Source organism: Ipomoea triloba, chromosome 5 (genome assembly GCF_003576645.1).
Source record: "Ipomoea triloba cultivar NCNSP0323 chromosome 5, ASM357664v1".
Classification (NCBI taxonomy): domain Eukaryota; kingdom Viridiplantae; phylum Streptophyta; class Magnoliopsida; order Solanales; family Convolvulaceae; genus Ipomoea; species Ipomoea triloba.
The window spans coordinates 9728973-9748406 of NC_044920.1; the positions used below are offsets into that span (position 1 = coordinate 9728973).

The 19434-nt window shown below is 37.9% G+C and overlaps 2 protein-coding genes across 2 annotated transcripts; both read left to right on the plus strand.

Annotated features, from left to right (window-relative positions):
* Positions 1-6322: 6322 nt before the first annotated feature.
* On the plus strand, positions 6323-9843 carry LOC116020194. Its single transcript, XM_031260674.1, has 3 exons — positions 6323-6525; positions 6859-7181; positions 9785-9843. Exons 1-3 carry the CDS (start codon positions 6323-6325, stop codon positions 9841-9843), a joined length of 585 nt encoding a protein of 194 aa, XP_031116534.1.
* A 3985-nt stretch (positions 9844-13828) lies between these two features.
* Positions 13829-18274, plus strand: LOC116019016 (ATP-dependent 6-phosphofructokinase 6-like). Its single transcript, XM_031259080.1, has 13 exons — positions 13829-14319; positions 14644-14690; positions 15234-15273; positions 15673-15735; positions 15836-15973; positions 16082-16240; positions 16333-16386; positions 16547-16615; positions 16699-16828; positions 17073-17338; positions 17456-17504; positions 17613-17767; positions 17918-18274. Exons 1-13 carry the CDS (start codon positions 14209-14211, stop codon positions 18092-18094), a joined length of 1458 nt encoding a protein of 485 aa, XP_031114940.1. The 5' UTR covers positions 13829-14208; the 3' UTR covers positions 18095-18274.
* Positions 18275-19434: the final 1160 nt, after the last annotated feature.

Below are 19434 nucleotides of genomic sequence, written 5' to 3' on the forward strand. Positions count from 1 at the left end.
GAAGTTGTGCTACAAGAGGTAACCATCATGTCTCACTAAAACCTATTTTACACTCTTGATCTATGCATAATACTTGGTGATTTGGAATCCTATGGAAATTTGTTGGTTTAGCCTTTGTTCTTGATAATATGTGATCTATTTTTGATGGATTATTGAACATGTTGTTAGGAACATATTGTAATAGGTTTTGATGATACCAAATGTAAAACCCCTAAGTCTCGAAAGATAGAAATTATATGTAAGTTCGACAAGTAAACTAAGAGCGAAAATACAACCGGGTAACTTGAGCTCAACTCGGAAAATATTTAAGCTTAAGGTAAACTTGTGTGAACATCTTAGAAAGTCTCGTGTTGTAATCTTATAGATAGATAAGAAGAAGGCATGGGACAACACTGGAGGAATAAGGGTCTGCGAGACATCAACTAAGTCTCGAGACATAAGCAGAGTCCGAGAGATAGGATCTCTCGATACAACAACCCAGTTCGAGACATAAGCAGAGTCCGAGAGATAGGATCTCTCGATACAGCAACCCAGTTCGAGACATAAGCAGAGTTCGAGAGATAGATCTCTCGATACATGGGGATCAAGACATCAAACAATCAAGACATCAATCTTGGTCTCGATAAACTGGCATTTCTCCAAAAGGCTGAATGACGGTTAGGAAGCATGAATAAAGTTTGGAGAAGAAGAATATCATGGAGATAAAAATATTAAGGAGGTGCCAGAAGTGGATGCCACATCAGAATTCCACAACANAGATAAAAATATTAAGGAGGTGCCAGAAGTGGATGCCACATCAGAATTCCACAACAAACGAATAGAAGGTGCACTAATCCAAAGTCGGTCTTATTCCCTAAAACGAGGATCAATGGGAATTTAAAAAGAATAACTTTTACCAAAAGTAGCAAGTGGAGCATGGACTCAAGAAAGTGGACTATGGAATATCCACTACCAAACAAAAGGTTCAAGTTACAAGACCACTACTCCATGAAAAATGCTGAAAAGATGCAAGTCCCATACATAGCATGGGAGACAGATTTCAAACGGAATAATTTTCCCTCCAACGGAATTATTCCTTAACTCTCATATAAAAAGGACGTGAAGACACAACCAAAGGCAAGTTTCGTCAGAGAAGATTGGTTCATTCGAAAATCTTAAGAGGTGTCTGATTAAAACGTTCAAAAGTGCAAGTGCTCAACTTGGAATATCATCCTGATATCCAAAACAGCGAGAAAAACACATCTTAGTGTTTGAGAGAGTTACAAAGCTTAAACTGCTATACATCTAGAAGGTGACCGAAGCTGCTCTACATCGAAGTTGATTCAACGATAGCTTTTGGTCAGATTGGAGCTTGTTACACTCAACTGTGACAACCAAAGGCCCTTGCTTTGGATTAAGCAAGAAGAGGCGGAGTAACCTGGCAGCTGTCTAGTGAAGATCCTGAGGCTTGAGGCGGGCTTGGTGATCAAAGCTCAAGTGCTCGAGAGGTGGAGTAACTGGAAGCGGGGAGAAAAACCTGAGGAGAGGCGGAGTAACCTGGGAGCTGTCTTGTGAAGATCATGAGGCTTGAGGCGGGCTTGGTGATCAAAGCTCAAGTGCTCGATAGGTGGAGTAACAAGAAGCGGGGCGAAAAACCTGAGGCTTGAGGCGGGCTTCGTGATCAAAGCTCAAGCGCTCGATATTGTACTAAAAAGGGAAGTTTTAGTGCAATCCTTCCAGGGAGTTTCTGGAAGAAGAGTGGACGTAGGCGGGTTGGCCGAACCACTTAAAAATCTCTCTCGCATTTACTTTCTGCTTTTATCTCTCGCTATCTAACTCTCGAACTGCACTGCATATAACCGCACCTCTCGAACTAACTCAAACTCGTGCTAACTAAAAGGGGATAACTTTTCCGCTGCGCATAAAACTTTGTCTTCATCTTGTGAGGTATCGGACCTAAACATCCTAAGTCCAATACACACGAGAAGTCGAAAAAGATTTGCAAAATCTTATACAAGTCTATTCACCCCCCCCCCCCNAGATAAAAATATTAAGGAGGTGCCAGAAGTGGATGCCACATCAGAATTCCACAACAAACGAATAGAAGGTGCACTAATCCAAAGTCGGTCTTATTCCCTAAAACGAGGATCAATGGGAATTTAAAAAGAATAACTTTTACCAAAAGTAGCAAGTGGAGCATGGACTCAAGAAAGTGGACTATGGAATATCCACTACCAAACAAAAGGTTCAAGTTACAAGACCACTACTCCATGAAAAATGCTGAAAAGATGCAAGTCCCATACATAGCATGGGAGACAGATTTCAAACGGAATAATTTTCCCTCCAACGGAATTATTCCTTAACTCTCATATAAAAAGGACGTGAAGACACAACCAAAGGCAAGTTTCGTCAGAGAAGATTGGTTCATTCGAAAATCTTAAGAGGTGTCTGATTAAAACGTTCAAAAGTGCAAGTGCTCAACTTGGAATATCATCCTGATATCCAAAACAGCGAGAAAAACACATCTTAGTGTTTGAGAGAGTTACAAAGCTTAAACTGCTATACATCTAGAAGGTGACCGAAGCTGCTCTACATCGAAGTTGATTCAACGATAGCTTTTGGTCAGATTGGAGCTTGTTACACTCAACTGTGACAACCAAAGGCCCTTGCTTTGGATTAAGCAAGAAGAGGCGGAGTAACCTGGCAGCTGTCTAGTGAAGATCCTGAGGCTTGAGGCGGGCTTGGTGATCAAAGCTCAAGTGCTCGAGAGGTGGAGTAACTGGAAGCGGGGAGAAAAACCTGAGGAGAGGCGGAGTAACCTGGGAGCTGTCTTGTGAAGATCATGAGGCTTGAGGCGGGCTTGGTGATCAAAGCTCAAGTGCTCGATAGGTGGAGTAACAAGAAGCGGGGCGAAAAACCTGAGGCTTGAGGCGGGCTTCGTGATCAAAGCTCAAGCGCTCGATATTGTACTAAAAAGGGAAGTTTTAGTGCAATCCTTCCAGGGAGTTTCTGGAAGAAGAGTGGACGTAGGCGGGTTGGCCGAACCACTTAAAAATCTCTCTCGCATTTACTTTCTGCTTTTATCTCTCGCTATCTAACTCTCGAACTGCACTGCATATAACCGCACCTCTCGAACTAACTCAAACTCGTGCTAACTAAAAGGGGATAACTTTTCCGCTGCGCATAAAACTTTGTCTTCATCTTGTGAGGTATCGGACCTAAACATCCTAAGTCCAATACACACGAGAAGTCGAAAAAGATTTGCAAAATCTTATACAAGTCTATTCCCCCCCCCCCCCCTCTAGACTTGTACCCCATCCCCTTGGGACCAACACATGTGTTCTTGATCCTTTACATCTTGATGAGTATGAACACTTATTGTTATGGATTCCATGTTTATTTGGCTTCTGATATATGTAATCTGGGCAATCTGATCATGTTTTTGCATTCTGGAATGAACATTTCGTATTCTGATTCGAGTCTGGGAGTTGTGCGTTGGGATCACTCTTGCGGTGCACCTTAGTGATATAATGTGTCCTGTTGGAGTCTTCCGCAAGTGTGTAGCGGTGGGGATGGCAGAAGGAGGTCTTCCGCCAAGGGAGTCCGCCTCCTTCTTGCGGAGGAGTGTGGCAAAGCTAGGTGTTCTGCCACTGAGTTCCGCCAGGTCATTTTGAATTATGATTCCAGTGGCTATTTTGTGATCTGTTGTCTTGTTGATTCCTCTCTGATTCTGGAACTTGTTTGGATATTTTGTTGAGTATTTCACCTTGGTTCTGGAGTTGTTATTCATGTCTTTTGATTCATTCTCTTGGTCTATTGGTTGGTTGAATCCTTGGTTATATTCTCTTAGTGTATGTTGTGTTCATAATCTGAGATGAACACTGTTGGTGGATAACCTTTAGGGATTGAGTCTGAGGTTGGATGTGGAGTTATGAATCTCTGAGTATCTTTTGGGTTGTTGAGGGTGAGCAAACTGTGGGCAACATTTGCCTCTGTGTAACTAATTGTGGGATTTTGCCTCTGTGGTAACGGGCATCATTTGCCTCTGTGGTTGGGCTTTTGCCTCTATGGTAATGGGCATCATTTGCCTCTGTGGTAATGGGCATCATTTGCCTCTATGGTTGGGCTTTTGCCTCTGTGGTAATGGGCATCATTTGCCTCTGTGGAACTAACTATGGGCATCATTTGCCTCTGTGGTTGGGCTTTATGCCTCTGTGTACTAACTTTGGTTTGGTGGTTGGTATGAGGGATGGTATTGTGGTTGGAGGGTATGGTTTGGTGCTTATCTTTGGTATGATGTTTGTTTGGTTCCTTATGGTTCTTTAGTTGAGTTGTATCTCATTTGTTATCCGTTATTCCTTGATATATTGCGGTTTGGTGGTTTCTTTGTGAGTAATCTGTTGAGGTTATGATTCAGTTGGTATTCCGTTATAGACTTGTTGCCTTGTACATTCATACTGGATATTGGTGTTACTTGGAGAGTCCTTGGTTTACGGCTTATTCAGCTTGTTGTTGTTGAGTCTCCGTTTTAACTAAAGAACAGTTCGTTGGTGTGTATATTCTATACGAGTGTGTAAACCTATTTACAAGCTTACTATATATGTATGTTCTCACGAGTGTGAGTGGTGGTTGCTTAGCATTCTTTTGCTAATGGTTTTCTAAATGTTTTCTAGCTATGGAGTAGTCTAAGCTGTGAGCGCGCTAGAGCTATATCGTTATGATGTTTTGCTTAGACTAGATGATGTTTTAGACTCCTTTCGTGCCTGTGTGCCTTTGTCTTGGATTATGTACTTTGACTAGTTTCTATGATGTTTTGAGGATTTTATGTTTGATGTTTTGGATTATAGCCTGTGCATCTAGGCTGTGTTTTACCTAGATGTGGCATGACACCCTATAAGTTTTAAATCGCTTCCGCTATAGTATGACTAGTTGTTGAGATGTGCAACTTTTATGTTTAAAGTTTTAGCTATCTCAGCTTGTGAAAAGTTGGGGTGTCACAACTTCAACACCATTTTTTTCTTCTAAGGCCTAAAAAGGCCAATTGTCAACCGACTTCGCAAGGAAGCGCGACTGGTCAGCTCCTAACTAAAATACAAAACCCGCTTTCTCCTTGGCCTAAAAGGCTAGTAATCGGCCAACTTCGCAAGGAAACGTGACTAGTCAGCTCCTGACAATAACTCCAACACTATATTTTTCTTTTAAGGCCTGAAAAGGCTAGTTGTTGACCGACTTCGCAAGGAAGCATGACTAGTCAGCTCTTGGCTGAAACACCAACCCCCTTTCTCTCTAACATCGAACAAGCAACGATAAAAGGAACTGCGACTATATCGCACTACTGATACAACTTTTTCAAGTGGTAAGCGTTCCGAGTTCTGTCCACCTGATTGCCTTCCATGGTCTCTAGCCGGTGTGCAGAATTTCATGCACAGGTGCTTGATTGATATTAACGCTCCCATATCTTTCAAACCTAGCCAGCCAATAATGATATTGTGCGCACATTCCAAGTTAACAACCACAAATTCCATATCCATCCTTTTTCGCATTTGGCCAAGTTCCCAATTCGATGATTAGCGAGGTAGATCCCTCGGGGTCGATTGAGTCACCCATGAAGCTAACCAGCGAAGCCTTGACAGGGCACAATCGCTCCATTGGCAACCCCAGCTTCTTTTACGTGGCCAGATACATTACGTTTACACTGCTGCCCGTATCGACCAGTACCCTTCGGGCTACTGTCCCCTGCACATCCATACCAATGACCAACGCATTCTGGTGCGGGGTTGGACCTTGCAGCAAGTCCTAATTAGTGAGCGTGATAGGCTCTCGGCATGGCCTCTTTCGGTTAGATTCCTGAGTAGCTACTACCCTAATGTATAATTGTCTAGCCCATGACTTTCGAGCGCCTACCATATCTCCCCCTTCAGAGCCTCCTATGATCATGTTAACAACGGGCTTGCCCTTCTAGTTTTTACTACTTTATCTTTCTATCATGGGCTGCTTACCCTTGTCCGCCATTTTGTCAGTCGGTTGCGAAGCATTATCTGGCCGCCATGGCAGGATGGAGCGACGCCACTGGTTGGCCCGTCGCCCGCGTTGGATTAACTTTTCAAGTTCAGCTTTTAATACCCCGTAGTCTTCTGTAGAGTGTGAGTTGTTCCGATGAATCGGCAATACGAGGCACGCTCATCTAGTATTTGCGGATTATCTCCACGGTGGACGGGTTGTGGGGGTGGCATCTGTTCTTGTTCTTCTTGGACAGGTTGAATAGGCAGCCGATACCCGTTTGGTCCCAACCTGTCAAGGACAAGAATGAAATTTTGGTTAGACAACTAATAGAAGAGAAAGAATGATATATGATGAGGTCATTGCAGACATTGAGACCAACCCTAGAGGGATATTCTTTATTAATGGATATGGTGAAACTGTTAAGACTGCCTTGTGGAGAGCCCTCTATTCTGCTTTAAGGTGTAAGGGTGAAATTGTTCTAAATGTTGCGTCTAGTGGCATAGCTTCTCTTTTATTACTAGGGGGAAGGACTGCGCATTCTAGGTTTGCGATACCTAGTTCTATTAATGAATATTCAACTTGAAACATAAGTCAAGGTAGTCCTTTAGCAGAGCTCATTGTGCAAAACAAATTGATAATATGGGATGAAGCTCCAATGATACACAAATTTTTCTTTGAAGCTTTAGACAGGACAATGAGAGATTTGTTACGGTCAACAAATCCAAATAGTTATGATATGACTTTTGGTGGAAAATTTGTAGCGTTTGGTGGAGATTTCATACAAATTTTACGAATAATTCCAAAGGGCACAGGACAGGATATTGTGGGTGCAAGTATAAATTCTTCCTGTCTCTAGAGATCGTGTAAAGTCTTTAGGCTAACTAAGAATATGCGCCTAAGAGGGATACAATCAGAGCTTGAAGTTGAAGAGATTGAAGAGTTTGCAAAATCGATAGCTAATATTGGTGATGGAGTTATTGGTAATTCAAGTGACAGTGAAACAGAGATCACAATTCCAAATAACTTATTACTTCAAAGTAATTGTTATCCTATTGCTACAATAATTGATAGTATTTTCCCTATGTTTCGGAGTGGTAAAAATGATATTAGTGATCTTCAACATAGTGCTATTTTGGCTCCAACTATGGAAGTGGTTGATGGCATCAATCAATATATGAATGATCAGAATCGTGTTGAAGGTAAGACATATTTGAGTTGTAATTCGGTGTATAAGTCTAATTCAAATGGTTTGCTGTGTTCAAAAGTACCAAATCATGCTCTAACATTAAAAGTGGTCTCACTTGTTATGTTGTTGAGAAATATTGATCACACTTTAGGTTTGTGTATGGTACGAGACTAATTGTTACAATGTTGGCTGATCACGTTTTGGAAGTCCAAATAATGTGTGGAACCAATGCAGGAACAAAGGTCTTAATTCCCAGGATTCTGATCCAAGATTGCCTTTCAAATTCTAAAGAAAGCAATTTTCTTTGATGTTATCTTATGCCACAAAAATAAGTAAAAGTCAAGGGCAAACACTCTCAAATGTCGGTTTGTTTTTGAAGAAGCATGTTTTCAACCATGGTCAAATATACGTAGCAGTCTCAAGAATTAGTAATCCTAGGGATTAAAAATTTTTTATTTGTGGTGAAAATGTACCATTTCTATGTACGACTAAAAATGTTGTGTAAAAATAAGTTTTCAATAATGTGTAATACAATTGCAACGTTTATCGTTTCAAATTTATTAGCTTTTCTTATGTTCTATTTTTCTCTTATTTTTTTTACTGTATATTCTATATATTATATATATGGTCGTGCATCACACGGGTGCAAATACTAGTACTAGTTCTTAGAATGAGTCAAACTTAGAATCTTGTGATTACAAACTCAATCGTCTAACAACTTAATTGATAAACACACTCTTATATTTATTTATCACTCAAACAATTATCAGATCAAGAACTGAGAGATTGTGACTAACAATTGTAGGAAGCTTAGTATTTTTGTTAATTGTTTCCAAACACTTGATGCTTTTCACGTGGAACAATCCATATTTCCATGTGGAGTGGTCTCATATTTTCTTCACAATTCACATGCCTACCATTCTTGAATGATTTAGAACTTAAACGACTCCCAAAGATCTCATGATGAGAACGACAATTATGTATTCCACACACAACATTTACTAAAGGGAAAATATATACAACTACTAAAGACATAGAGTTATACTATACCAAAGACACATAGAGTCCTTACACTACCCCTCAAGCGGAAGGTCATGAGACGAAACCTGAAGCTTGTCACAAAGAAACGCAAATCGTGGGGCTAGCAACAACTTGGTAAAGATATCAGCCAATTGATCATTCGTAAAAATAAAGTTAATTATAAGCTCACCAATAGTCATCTTGTCACGAATGAAGTAATAGTCAATCTCCACGTGCTTCGTCCGTGCATGAAATACAAGATTAACACACATATAAGTGGCACCCAAATTGTCACACCACAGCCGTGAGGTAGGAAACAGACATACGCCAAGTTCGCGCGTCAAAGAGACAATCCACGTCACCTTCGCGGACACATCCGCCAAGGCCATATACTCTGACTCAATAGACGACCTTGCAACCATGCCTACGTTTCTTCTTACAAGACCAAGAGATCATGTCCGTGCCCAAAAACACAACAAATCCAGTAGTAGACTTTTGATTCTCAAGACAACCAACCCAATGGCACAAAACCTAGTAGACTGTGCCATATGCCTCAAAACAATAGGATGAGAGCGAACCACTGGTTGATGTTGACAAGGAGTACACCGACGTGGCCGCCTAGTAAGAACATCAACAGTACGAGCGGATGGCGACAAATTGAGCGAAGACACCAGACCCAGCCGAGCACACTGACCCATAGGGGCCACCAACCATGGAATAAAAGAGGATGTTGAAGGCACATAAAACAGCATAGAGACCTACTTAGCAAAAGGAAAGTAGATTCGTCAAAATGAACATGTTTTGCAAATGAACAGTTTCCCAGTGTTGAGATCCATGCACCTATACCCCCTATAAGACGCAAGATAACATAAAAAGATACACGAAGCAAATCGATAGTCCATTTTGGGGCAATTATAAGGATGCAAGAACGGATAACATAAACACCCAAAGACACGAATGAAAGAGTACGAGGGAGGTGAACGATGCAACATCTGGCGTGTACTAGAATTAAAAAGAGTAGATGTTGGCATTTTATTAATAAGATAAACACTTGTTTCAAAAGCAAACTCTCAAAAGCGGGGAGGAACCGAGGCTTGAGCTATAAGATCTAGCGCAGTCTCAATAATATGTTTATGCCTACGCTCAACAAGCCCATTCTGCTCATGGATATAAGCACAAGATTGACAGTGATTAATACCTAAACGAGTAAACAAAGCGTGTCACTTTTTGTACTCCCCCCATGGTCAGATTGAATTGACTTAATTTTGCAGGAAAAAGACTGTTCAACTAAAGCATGAAAATTTAGATAACATATATATGAGATTTTAATCGCATAGGATAAAACCAAGTGTAATGAGAAAAATCATCTACAAAAATAACAAAATACCGAGAACCAGTCAAAGACAAATGAGGGGTAGGACCCCAAATGCCCGTATACAATAAATCTAGAACATGAGAACTAGAAGCCCCAACTCTGGGCAAAGGAAAACGGGAGGACTTCCCTAACTGACAGGGACCACATAACGAATTATTAAGACTAGAACACAAACTAACATGACAACTCTTGAGAATATGACTTAGAACACGCTAATGCAGATGACCAAGAAGCCAATGCCATACAAAAGGAGACACATGAGCAAACAAGAGGGCAATAGGAGACACATGAGGCACTGGCAACACATACAAAACCCCTGAACTAGGCCCCTAAAGGAAAACTTCCTTGGTTTCGAGATATTTCACAAGAAAGAAAGACGGGGGAAATTAAAAAACACACGATTATTCGAAGCGAACAACTTAATATACAATAACAAATTAGAAAAACCTAGAACATGCAAAATATCATATAAATGAAACGACCTAAAGGAGGTAGAAAAGGAAGCATGACCAACACTAGAAATTGATAGACCTATACCATTACAAACTCTTAACGTATCATTGCCTCTGGTTTAGGCACCAAGAGACCCACGATATCCGAAGTAGCATGATTCGTCGCACCGATATGCAGGAACCAATATTGAGAGTCACACAATCCACCATTAGAATCATCATGCAAAGCAACATGAGCTTGCGGAGCCAGATCGCCAAAGTAGTTTCGGAAACACGTCACGACAGTATACCCAATCCCAGTGCAAATCTGACACTGAGGAGGGTGCTGGCGTCCACCATTTTCGCGACCACCACGCCCAGCAGCTCAACCATGACCACCGCGCCACCAACCATTGCGACCACCACGATCAGTATGCTACGATTGTAGATAGCGATCATCACGATGGGCCACCATCGCCGACTGGGAGACAAGCTCATGCAAAGCACCAGCAACCAGAAAATCGTCACCATGAATAAACTCCTGCACTTCAAGATGGTCAGAGAGCTTCGGCAGAGAAATGAGCGCACCATTAGCATCCAACAAAGACTCCATCGCCCTAAATTCCAACCCCAACCCACAAAATACTTAGTGTTCTGTTTGTCCAAATAGACAGGGTGGCCGGCAAGCACAAGCTCTTCACTAAGGACCTGTGCATGACCCAAGTACTCTAAGACGGTGTTGTCACCTTGCCGGAGAGATTGTAGTTGACGAACCAAGGGACTGAACCACTTAGTCTCACACCTGCTTAGACATCGTACGGCCAACGACTATGTACATGACTTCCTCCGAGAATGAAGAGATAAAAATGGACAAAATTGACTGGTCTTGTTGCACCCAGGAAGTATATGCAGGATTAAGTACCTAAGGCGCAGTAGCATCACCAGACGGCGTCGAAAGCATGGCGCGCGCACGCGCACACATATATATATATACATATATATATATGTGTATATATATATAAGATGTAAACTTGTGTACTGATTTAAGCCTTTTAGTTAAATGCATGTACGGTTGTGATTTTGTTTTTCTTTAACATCCGTTTCCTTTTTCTTTTTTTTTTCATCTAGATTTGTTATGTTTGTAATTGTAAGGGAATTTTAGTCTTCATTTTCCATCTAACAACGACAAATTAGGATTAGAATCCTTAGAGTATTCAGTTGACCTTTGTGCATTACTTTGTATTTTCCTTCTTTGCTAGAATCACCATATGTGCGTTTATTCCAGTTTATACATACGGGCGGTGATTTAGTTGAAGAAAATTTCGGCAGAGCAATGACGAGTGGGTCTAGTAGCCGTCAGTCGAAGACGCATGCATCCGGACCACCAACCGTTTAAACAAACATCTTCTTCGATGAGGTAGTGGCGAAAAACTCTAGTGTTCATCTGTCAAAGCGACATGTATCCAGACGACTCTTCGATTGGACATGGATACTAATAAGTCTCTGCATCAAATTTGAGGCTAGTATATTGTTTGTTTTATTACTTTTTAATATGCAAATCTCGAGAGACAAGTCTGCTAGTTAACTTTACATTATTATCTTTAAATTTAATATTTATTAAATAAACATTTAATAGGATGACCAAATTTGGAATAAACATTAAATCCTACTCTTAGTCCATAAAATTTTACTTTAGACCAATATACATTGATTTGTACTCTACATATTCTCATTTCTTAATGTGACTTTTTTTTCTATTTTCTCACCCTTTTAATTTTGTTGCAATCATATAAGTTATATAATGAAATTATTTCTTAAGAATATAACTACAAACAGTGTGTTGATTCACGAAAAAAACTTGAAAGGGATAAAAACTACATTGCATAATAAGTAGCATATGCCATGAAGATAGTATATACATATAGGGAATAACTAATACCAATTTGTTATAGAAATGTATATTTCTTTATTATATAATAAAGCGAGTAAGAACAAATCAAAAAAAAATTAAAAAAAAGAATAGTAAACATTGGTTAAAAGAAAACTTGTGATGTACTTTGGAGCGTCCTATAAATATGAATACCAAGTTGTAATTGATTGATTATCAAATTAACATATACATTCCATATGTATTAATGTGTTTGATTGAATAGTCTACTCTTGAGTTGAATTTGATTTTCTTTTTTTTTTCTTTTTTTTTTTCTTTTTTTTTTTTAACAAATACTCATAAATAGCATTCTCTTCATTAAAATAAAAAAGAATAAATGAAATGATAAAAAGTCTATTATAATAATTTTATTTCTGACCTATTTTATAAAGTAAACGTTGTTATTAAATATTGTCCATACATATTTTTGCATTGGGTAAGTCTATTTCATGAGGGCGGTGGGAAAATTTTCCTGACGGTCCATGCGGATTTGTGACGCCAAGTTTACAAGTCAAACCCAAGTAATTAATTCCCAATCCCTAAATCAACATCGCACAATATAGAATATTATCAGAATATCCATTATACTCTTCTTCTCGACGTCCATACTTTTTGTAAAAGTAAATAAATATTAACCGACCAACTTTAATCTAAAATATTTTATATTTCTGTTAAATAAAATTGAAAGTTTGTGGCGCATATATAAAGTTTTAGGCAAAAATTTGTGTGAGACCGTCTCACCATGAGACGGGTCGGGTCGGGTCGGGCCAACATGCAAATGTAACATTTATATGCACAAATGTCATACTTATATGCTCAAATGTAATACTAATCAAGAATAAAAATTTTGTTACTTATAAGGGTAAATGTAATACTTTTAAGGGAAAATACAATACTTTTACATTTCGATTTAAAAGTATTACATTTTTCTTCAAAAGTATTATATTTGCCCTTATAAGTAAGGGGCACTTGTCAACATTACTTATTATGAAAAATGTATTACTTTTTCTCTTATAAGTAAAAAAAATTCTATTTTTGATTAGTGTTATATTTGAGCATATAAGTATGATATTTGCACATATAAGTATGACATTTTCATGGTACTTTGACCCGACCCGACCCGTCTCACGACTAAGGATCCGTGAGACGGTCTCACACAAGTGTGACCCAAAAATGGTCAAACTTGTGTGAGACCGTCTCACGAATCCTTATTCGTGAGACATATCATATTAATATGCAAATGTAATACGTATACTGCAAAATGTAATACTAATAATTAGAAATAAAATGTTTGTTACTTATAGTGAAAGTGCAATACTTTTGACACAAAATGTAATGCTTTTACATTTTGATATCATATGTCGGTGTCAAGAGATTCTGGAGAGACCTTGGGAGTTTATCGTGATTCATGAATACATGGAACATAATCGTGTGGCTGATATAAAAGATGAATGGTTGTTTCTAAATAGATTAGAGAGACCTTGGTCCCTGGATGAATTGTATATATTGGTTGACAAAATGAATGATTGTATAATCGACCAACCTTCTTGAATGGTTGTATATATTGGATTGAATGATGAATGATTAAAATTTAGATTTATTATAAAAGATGAATGATTGTTTCTGTATTTCTAATATTCTATCTACTTCACTATATACAAATTTCACGCAATGATACTTCTTAATCTACAACAAGACATATGTAATGTTTTAATATTACACAATATCATATTTCTGGATACATAACATGGATTGAATATTCCCATAAGTTTTGTGGCTTACAAAAAAGACAAAAGGAAAAAGAAAAAGAAAATTCAAATCGGTGGTGTGATCAAAGTAAAATATTGTACATTATATTATTATGCTTCACCAAATTATTTTCTTTACTCTCTCATTTCTTTCCACCTTCACAACTGCCCCATTACCCTTTTCCAACTTTCCGTGAGCTAAGAGATTCTTAGGAGCCGCTTGTTTTTGTTTCATCTGAATACTTCGACTTCGTGAATATTAACGTTAATTAATTCCATGTTTACGTTGAATTCGAAGAGGTCGTTGGTCGTTGGATGAATCATAGGCTGCTCGTTTCAGAAATACTTGGGCAGGGGGCTAACATTTCCAGAGAGTTCTCTCTCTCTCTCTCTATATATATATATATACACTTCATTCAATAACGTATAAACGGGCATATTTAGAGAGAGATAACTAGAGGTGCGTGCAGTGGAAGGCAGTTGTGATTTTGATCATCGGAAAAGTTGAAATCTTTGGGTTTATTGGGCAGTGTTTTCCGATGGGGTCGGCGAGTTTTGCAGTTCAGCGGGAGATGAAAGTGGTGGCCGGCGCCGCCGGTTACGTTCTTGAAGACGTTCCTCACTTGTCTGATTACATTTCTGATCTTTCTGTAAGCACGCAGATACACACACACACACACACTCTGTCTCTCTCTCTCTCAACTTTAATGAATAAATGAAAAGAAGAAAGTAGAAATCTTTTTCAGTTTTCATTAAGTAGGAGCTCTTGAAGTTCTTGATCATGCCAATTTCTGCTTTATTTTTCTTCATTCCTTGGGGCTAATTTAAAAATTAAATAAATTTATAATAATTTTTTTGCTAATTATTTGCTTTGAATTTCACGTGTTAGCTTATTTATGAGTTTTTTGCAGGGTTGATTTGATCAGATACTATTTTTTAAATAAAAAATTAATTTTAAATTCAATTTGTGGCAGGCATATCCAAACCCACTGCAAGATAATCCATCATACTCTGTTGTTAAGTAAGTAATTAAATATTCTCGATTTTAATTTGTTCCAAAAAATTAGGGGGTGTTTGGTTGGATGGAAAATCTTTTCCATGGAAAAGATTTTTCATGAAGTGAAGGAAAATGTGATTTTTCATTGTTTGGTTGAATGGAAAATGTTTTCCATTAGAACTTGAGTTCCCAAAAGTGGAGGAAAACAAATTCTTTGCTAGGAGTTGGTATTTTGTTTTCTAAAGAGTTTGGGAAGAAAGTATTGAGCAATTGGACAATTTTACCCTCATCAAAATAAAATTTATTATCACTATTAATTTTTAAAGGCATATTGGTCTTTATATTCATAATTCCTTATCATTCCAAATCCAATCAAACAATGGAATTCATGTTCCCAGTAATTTCTTTTCCACCAACCAAATAATCGAATCTATCTTCCTGGTAATTTTTTTCCATGGAATTTGAATTCCATTTCCTTCAAATATTTTCCAGCGAACCAAACGGGCCGGAAGATTTGCTTTGACTAATGAAGCTTTTGTTAATATGTTCTTTTCCATTTCTATGCAGGCAGTATTTTGTAGATGTGGATGACACTGTTGCTCAAAAGGTCAGTGCCCTTTTGAAATGATGCAAAAAAAAAAAAAAAAAAAAAATCTTTTTTTTTTGAAGTATTATAACTAAAAAATTTGCAATATTCTTATTAGGTTTGAGGAGAATAGGCCTACAATGTACTAAGTTTTGGGAGGCAGTGCCAAGAATGTTTATTCTTAATCTTACTGGCTATGTTTTTAGAAGAGTTTGCTGCCTCCATCACCAAAAAACCTGGCCTTGCTTCCCTGTAATTCCTGAGAGATTGTCCAGCATTCGATGCCACCAACCTACTAGTATTTGATAAGTTTTGAGGTGGTGGGATGTGTGGCAATTATGGAATGACAGATAGTCTATGATGTTGTTTTGAGGTTGTTCAGATGTTGGGAATAAATTAAACTTACTGCTATCTTCACAGGTTGTTGTTCAAGAGAATAGTTCGAGGGGAACGCATTTCAGGCGTGCAGGTCCTCGCCAAAAGGTAAGCTACTCGATGACTTTACTTTAGAGATCAAGTATGAATTATGTGGAATTGTGGATGGATGGATGGATGGATATCAGTATATGGTCATCTTTTTCAGGTTTACTTTGAGTCAGATGAAGTGCACGCGTGTATTGTTACATGTGGAGGCTTATGCCCTGGTTTAAACACAGTTATAAGAGAAATCGTCTGTGGCTTGTACTACATGTATGGTGTAAAACGAGTCATGGGAATAAACGTGAGTAGAAATTTTACGGATCACCATGAATACCATCTTTTCTTTTGGAGTATAATGAAGCGAGACGTGGTTTTGTTGCCTGCTACATAAGATTCTTGGATTTTGCAGGGAGGGTACAGAGGATTTTATTCCAAGAACTTAATCCCGTTAACACCAAAGTTTGTGAATAATATCCACAAGCGTGGTGGAACCATACTCGGGACATCTCATGGCGGGCATGTTACCAAGAAGATAGTAGACTGCATTCAGGACAGAGGGATTAATCAGGTAACCCTAATTCAGGGTCATCATATTACCTTCTAAGTACAACAAAACCAAGTAACATTAAGAAATTCTCATGTATTATTTATCCCCTCAAGGTTTATATAATCGGAGGAGATGGCACACAAAGGGGTGCAGCAGAAATTTTTGAGGTAAACCTTTTGTGATCACGAATTTGTGTATTTCCTAGTCAAGTGTTTAGTACAATGATGTATCGTTTTCTTTTGGTTCCCTAATTGGGGAATTCTTGAATTTTTATGTTATATCAAGCATTGTTCATTTATATTTGACTGCGTTGTCATTGGCCTGTAGGAAGTTAGAAAACGCGGTCTCAAGGTTTCGGTTGCTGGAATTCCCAAAACAATTGACAACGATATTCCAGTAAACACTTGTAATCTGAGCATGTCATAGTACAAAGACAAAATTTATTTCGTTTTTACTCACTTTTTTCTTCCTTTTTTCAGGTCATAGACAAGTCCTTTGGGTTTGATACGGCAGTTGAGGAAGCCCAACGTGCTATTAGTGCAGCACATGTTGAAGCATTAAGTATTGAAAATGGCATTGGTCTTGTAAAGTTAATGGGACATTATAGTGGTACTTTTCAAGCTGATAAACTCTATGCACGTGTGATGTTTCTTCTCGTATCTTGCCTTATTATTGTGCTCGAGGATCCCATATTTGCTATTGCCATATTTAATTTGTAATTGTCTTTTTGATCCTATGAAAATTAGTTGATACCTCCTGATCTTTTCGATGATAATAATCATCTGTTATATGATATTCTTCCATGCATAAAACTTTAGAGTATGCTATGTTTTAACTAGTAGTTGCTGTGCAGGTTTTATAGCCATGTATGCTACACTAGCGAGCCGAGATGTTGATTGCTGCTTGATTCCAGAGTCCCCGTTTTATCTCGAGGGACCAGGTGGACTGTTTGAATATATAGAGAAATCACTGAAAGAACATGGGCACATGGTAATAGTTGTAGCTGAAGGTGCTGGGCAGGACCTAGTTTCTGAGAGTGTCTTATCTTCTGCTCAGCCGGATGCTGAAAGCAACAAGCTTCAGCAAGATATCGGGTTATGGATCTCGCAAAAGATCAAGGTAAGATTGCAACTATCTCTTTTTATATGAGCAAATGATCTTTTTAATTAAGCATATATATCAGCAAGAAATGAGAAGAGGGATAATAAAGTTTTAGACCACTGATTTATTTTGCAGGATCATTTCTCTAAGCATGAGAAGATGTCCATTAATCTCAAATACATAGGTCAGTAGTTACCTCATCATTCATCTATTGTTTCGGGACTAATAGGGCGGTCGTGGCACTCTCAAGTTCCTAGCCCTGCTGCATATTTACTCCTTTTTCGTGTTGCAGATCCTACATACATGATCTGTGCTGTCCCGAGCAATGCATCTGACAACGTTTGCTGCACACTCCTTGCTCAAAGCGCGGTTCATGGAGCAATGGCAGGTTACACTGGGTTCGTCACTGGTCCTGTGAATGGCAGACACGCTTACATACCCTTCAATGTAAGTAATTCCATTCAGCTCATAGCCTGATATCTTGGATAAACCTTCCTAAATGCCAAAAGTTATTTCAATTCATTCCTGCTCACTATATACTACATACATACTCCGAGGTCTAGTGGTTTATGAACTGCGTGTTCATTGTGTCTGCAGAGAATCATTGAGAAACAGAACCGCGTGGTAATAACAGATAGAATGTGGGCGAGGGCTCTGTCCTCAACAAATCAACCAAGTTTCTTGAAACCGAGGGTTATCGTATCCGATCAAGAGGAAGACCTCCCTGCTCAACTGTTAGATGGGGATTTGGTAGAGAAAGATGTCAAGTGCTGAGTAACAACCAGGCCAGCTTAGTATGGTTTTTGTGTTGAGTAGTTTATCATTGTAATGGCTGCTTTGCAATATGAAAAACTCAATCTACACACGTGTGTGTGTGTGTAAGATTATGCAAATTGGTAATATGTGATGCTATAATCTAAAAATAAAAAGTCACATTATCTTTTTCCTTCATCACATCATAAAATGTCATAGAAGTTTTCGTGTAACCTTGCCCTCTTTTGCTGGTGATCTGCATGGTGGACTACTCCGCAAGTCCGCATTCAATTCACTGATGTGGCGTTGATACTACCATCTCTAGGAAAAATTGTAATTTATTTCCCTCCATAGTATACCACTCCTGAATTATTAGTGGTGTAAATGTTGCCCTTCAATTTTCAAAAATGATACATATATTGTCCCTTTCGTGGTGTAAATATTGCCCCTTCTTTGGTATGGGAGGGGCAATATATGTACCGTTTTTTAAAATTGAGGAGTAACATTTACGCCACTAATAATTCAGGGGTAACATTGATAATTGGCATATATGAAGGGGCAAATATTACGATTTTCCCTATATATCTATCTATATCTATTATACTAATAAGAGCCCAAAGAAAAAAAAAAGTTAGGCTTATAATGGGAAGAAAAATTGACGGTCAAATTATTAAATCAAAGGATTGTTCAAATTTTTATTTTTCTTTAAATTTTTAAATTTATCGTTAGTTATTAACTTACTCATTGATTTCAATAAAAGAGGTCTTAGGTTCGACCCAATCCCAATTAAATTTGGCATAATTAAGTTCCTCACTCTATTTTACTCTTATTAAACTAAATAAATTAGTAGCTATAACAAAAAAATGATGCATATGTATTTCTTTAATTTAGAATTATGTGTCTATAATGCCTTTATTTAGAAAAAGTACTACCTTCGTCCCATTTTGATTGTCTGGTTCGTTTAACGAGGCTTGACTAAAATTATTTTTAATCCAATTTTTCATAATATTAAGTTTAGCAATAATATATAAAATTTATATATTTAGAAACTACATTAAAAGTACAATTAAACACAAAAAAAATTAAATTAAAAATAATAAAAAATTACTAAAGAAAATAAGCAATGAAGAAAGAGTTGGTTTGACCAATGAATTAGTAAATAGGACAGGTAAAATGTGACAGAGGGAGTATTCATTATCAATAAATTAAATTAAATAAGATAAATAATTTCATTAGTTATATTGTCTTTATTTTCTCCAATGCGAAGATTCTTTATATTCAAATTCATTAATTGATATTCATTATATTGTCCATTATTTTCTTTTTACACTATCTTGTAATTTAATATCAAATCTATAATA

Bases quoted from the DNA above. Each gene is read 5' to 3' on its own strand.
- LOC116020194 (XM_031260674.1), top strand. From the start codon at position 6,323: ATGATATATGATGAGGTCATTGCAGACATTGAGACCAACCCTAGAGGG. The intron at 6,526-6,858 runs GTTTGCGATACC...TAAAGTCTTTAG, and splicing joins GGAAGGACTGCGCATTCTAG to GCTAACTAAGAATATGCGCC. The intron at 7,182-9,784 runs GTAAGACATATT...ACGCTAATGCAG, and splicing joins TGATCAGAATCGTGTTGAAG to ATGACCAAGAAGCCAATGCC.
- LOC116019016 (XM_031259080.1), top strand. From the start codon at position 14,209: ATGGGGTCGGCGAGTTTTGCAGTTCAGCGGGAGATGAAAGTGGTGGCC. The intron at 16,829-17,072 runs GTACTTTTCAAG...GTTGCTGTGCAG, and splicing joins GTTAATGGGACATTATAGTG to GTTTTATAGCCATGTATGCT. The intron at 17,339-17,455 runs GTAAGATTGCAA...TTTATTTTGCAG, and splicing joins GGATCTCGCAAAAGATCAAG to GATCATTTCTCTAAGCATGA.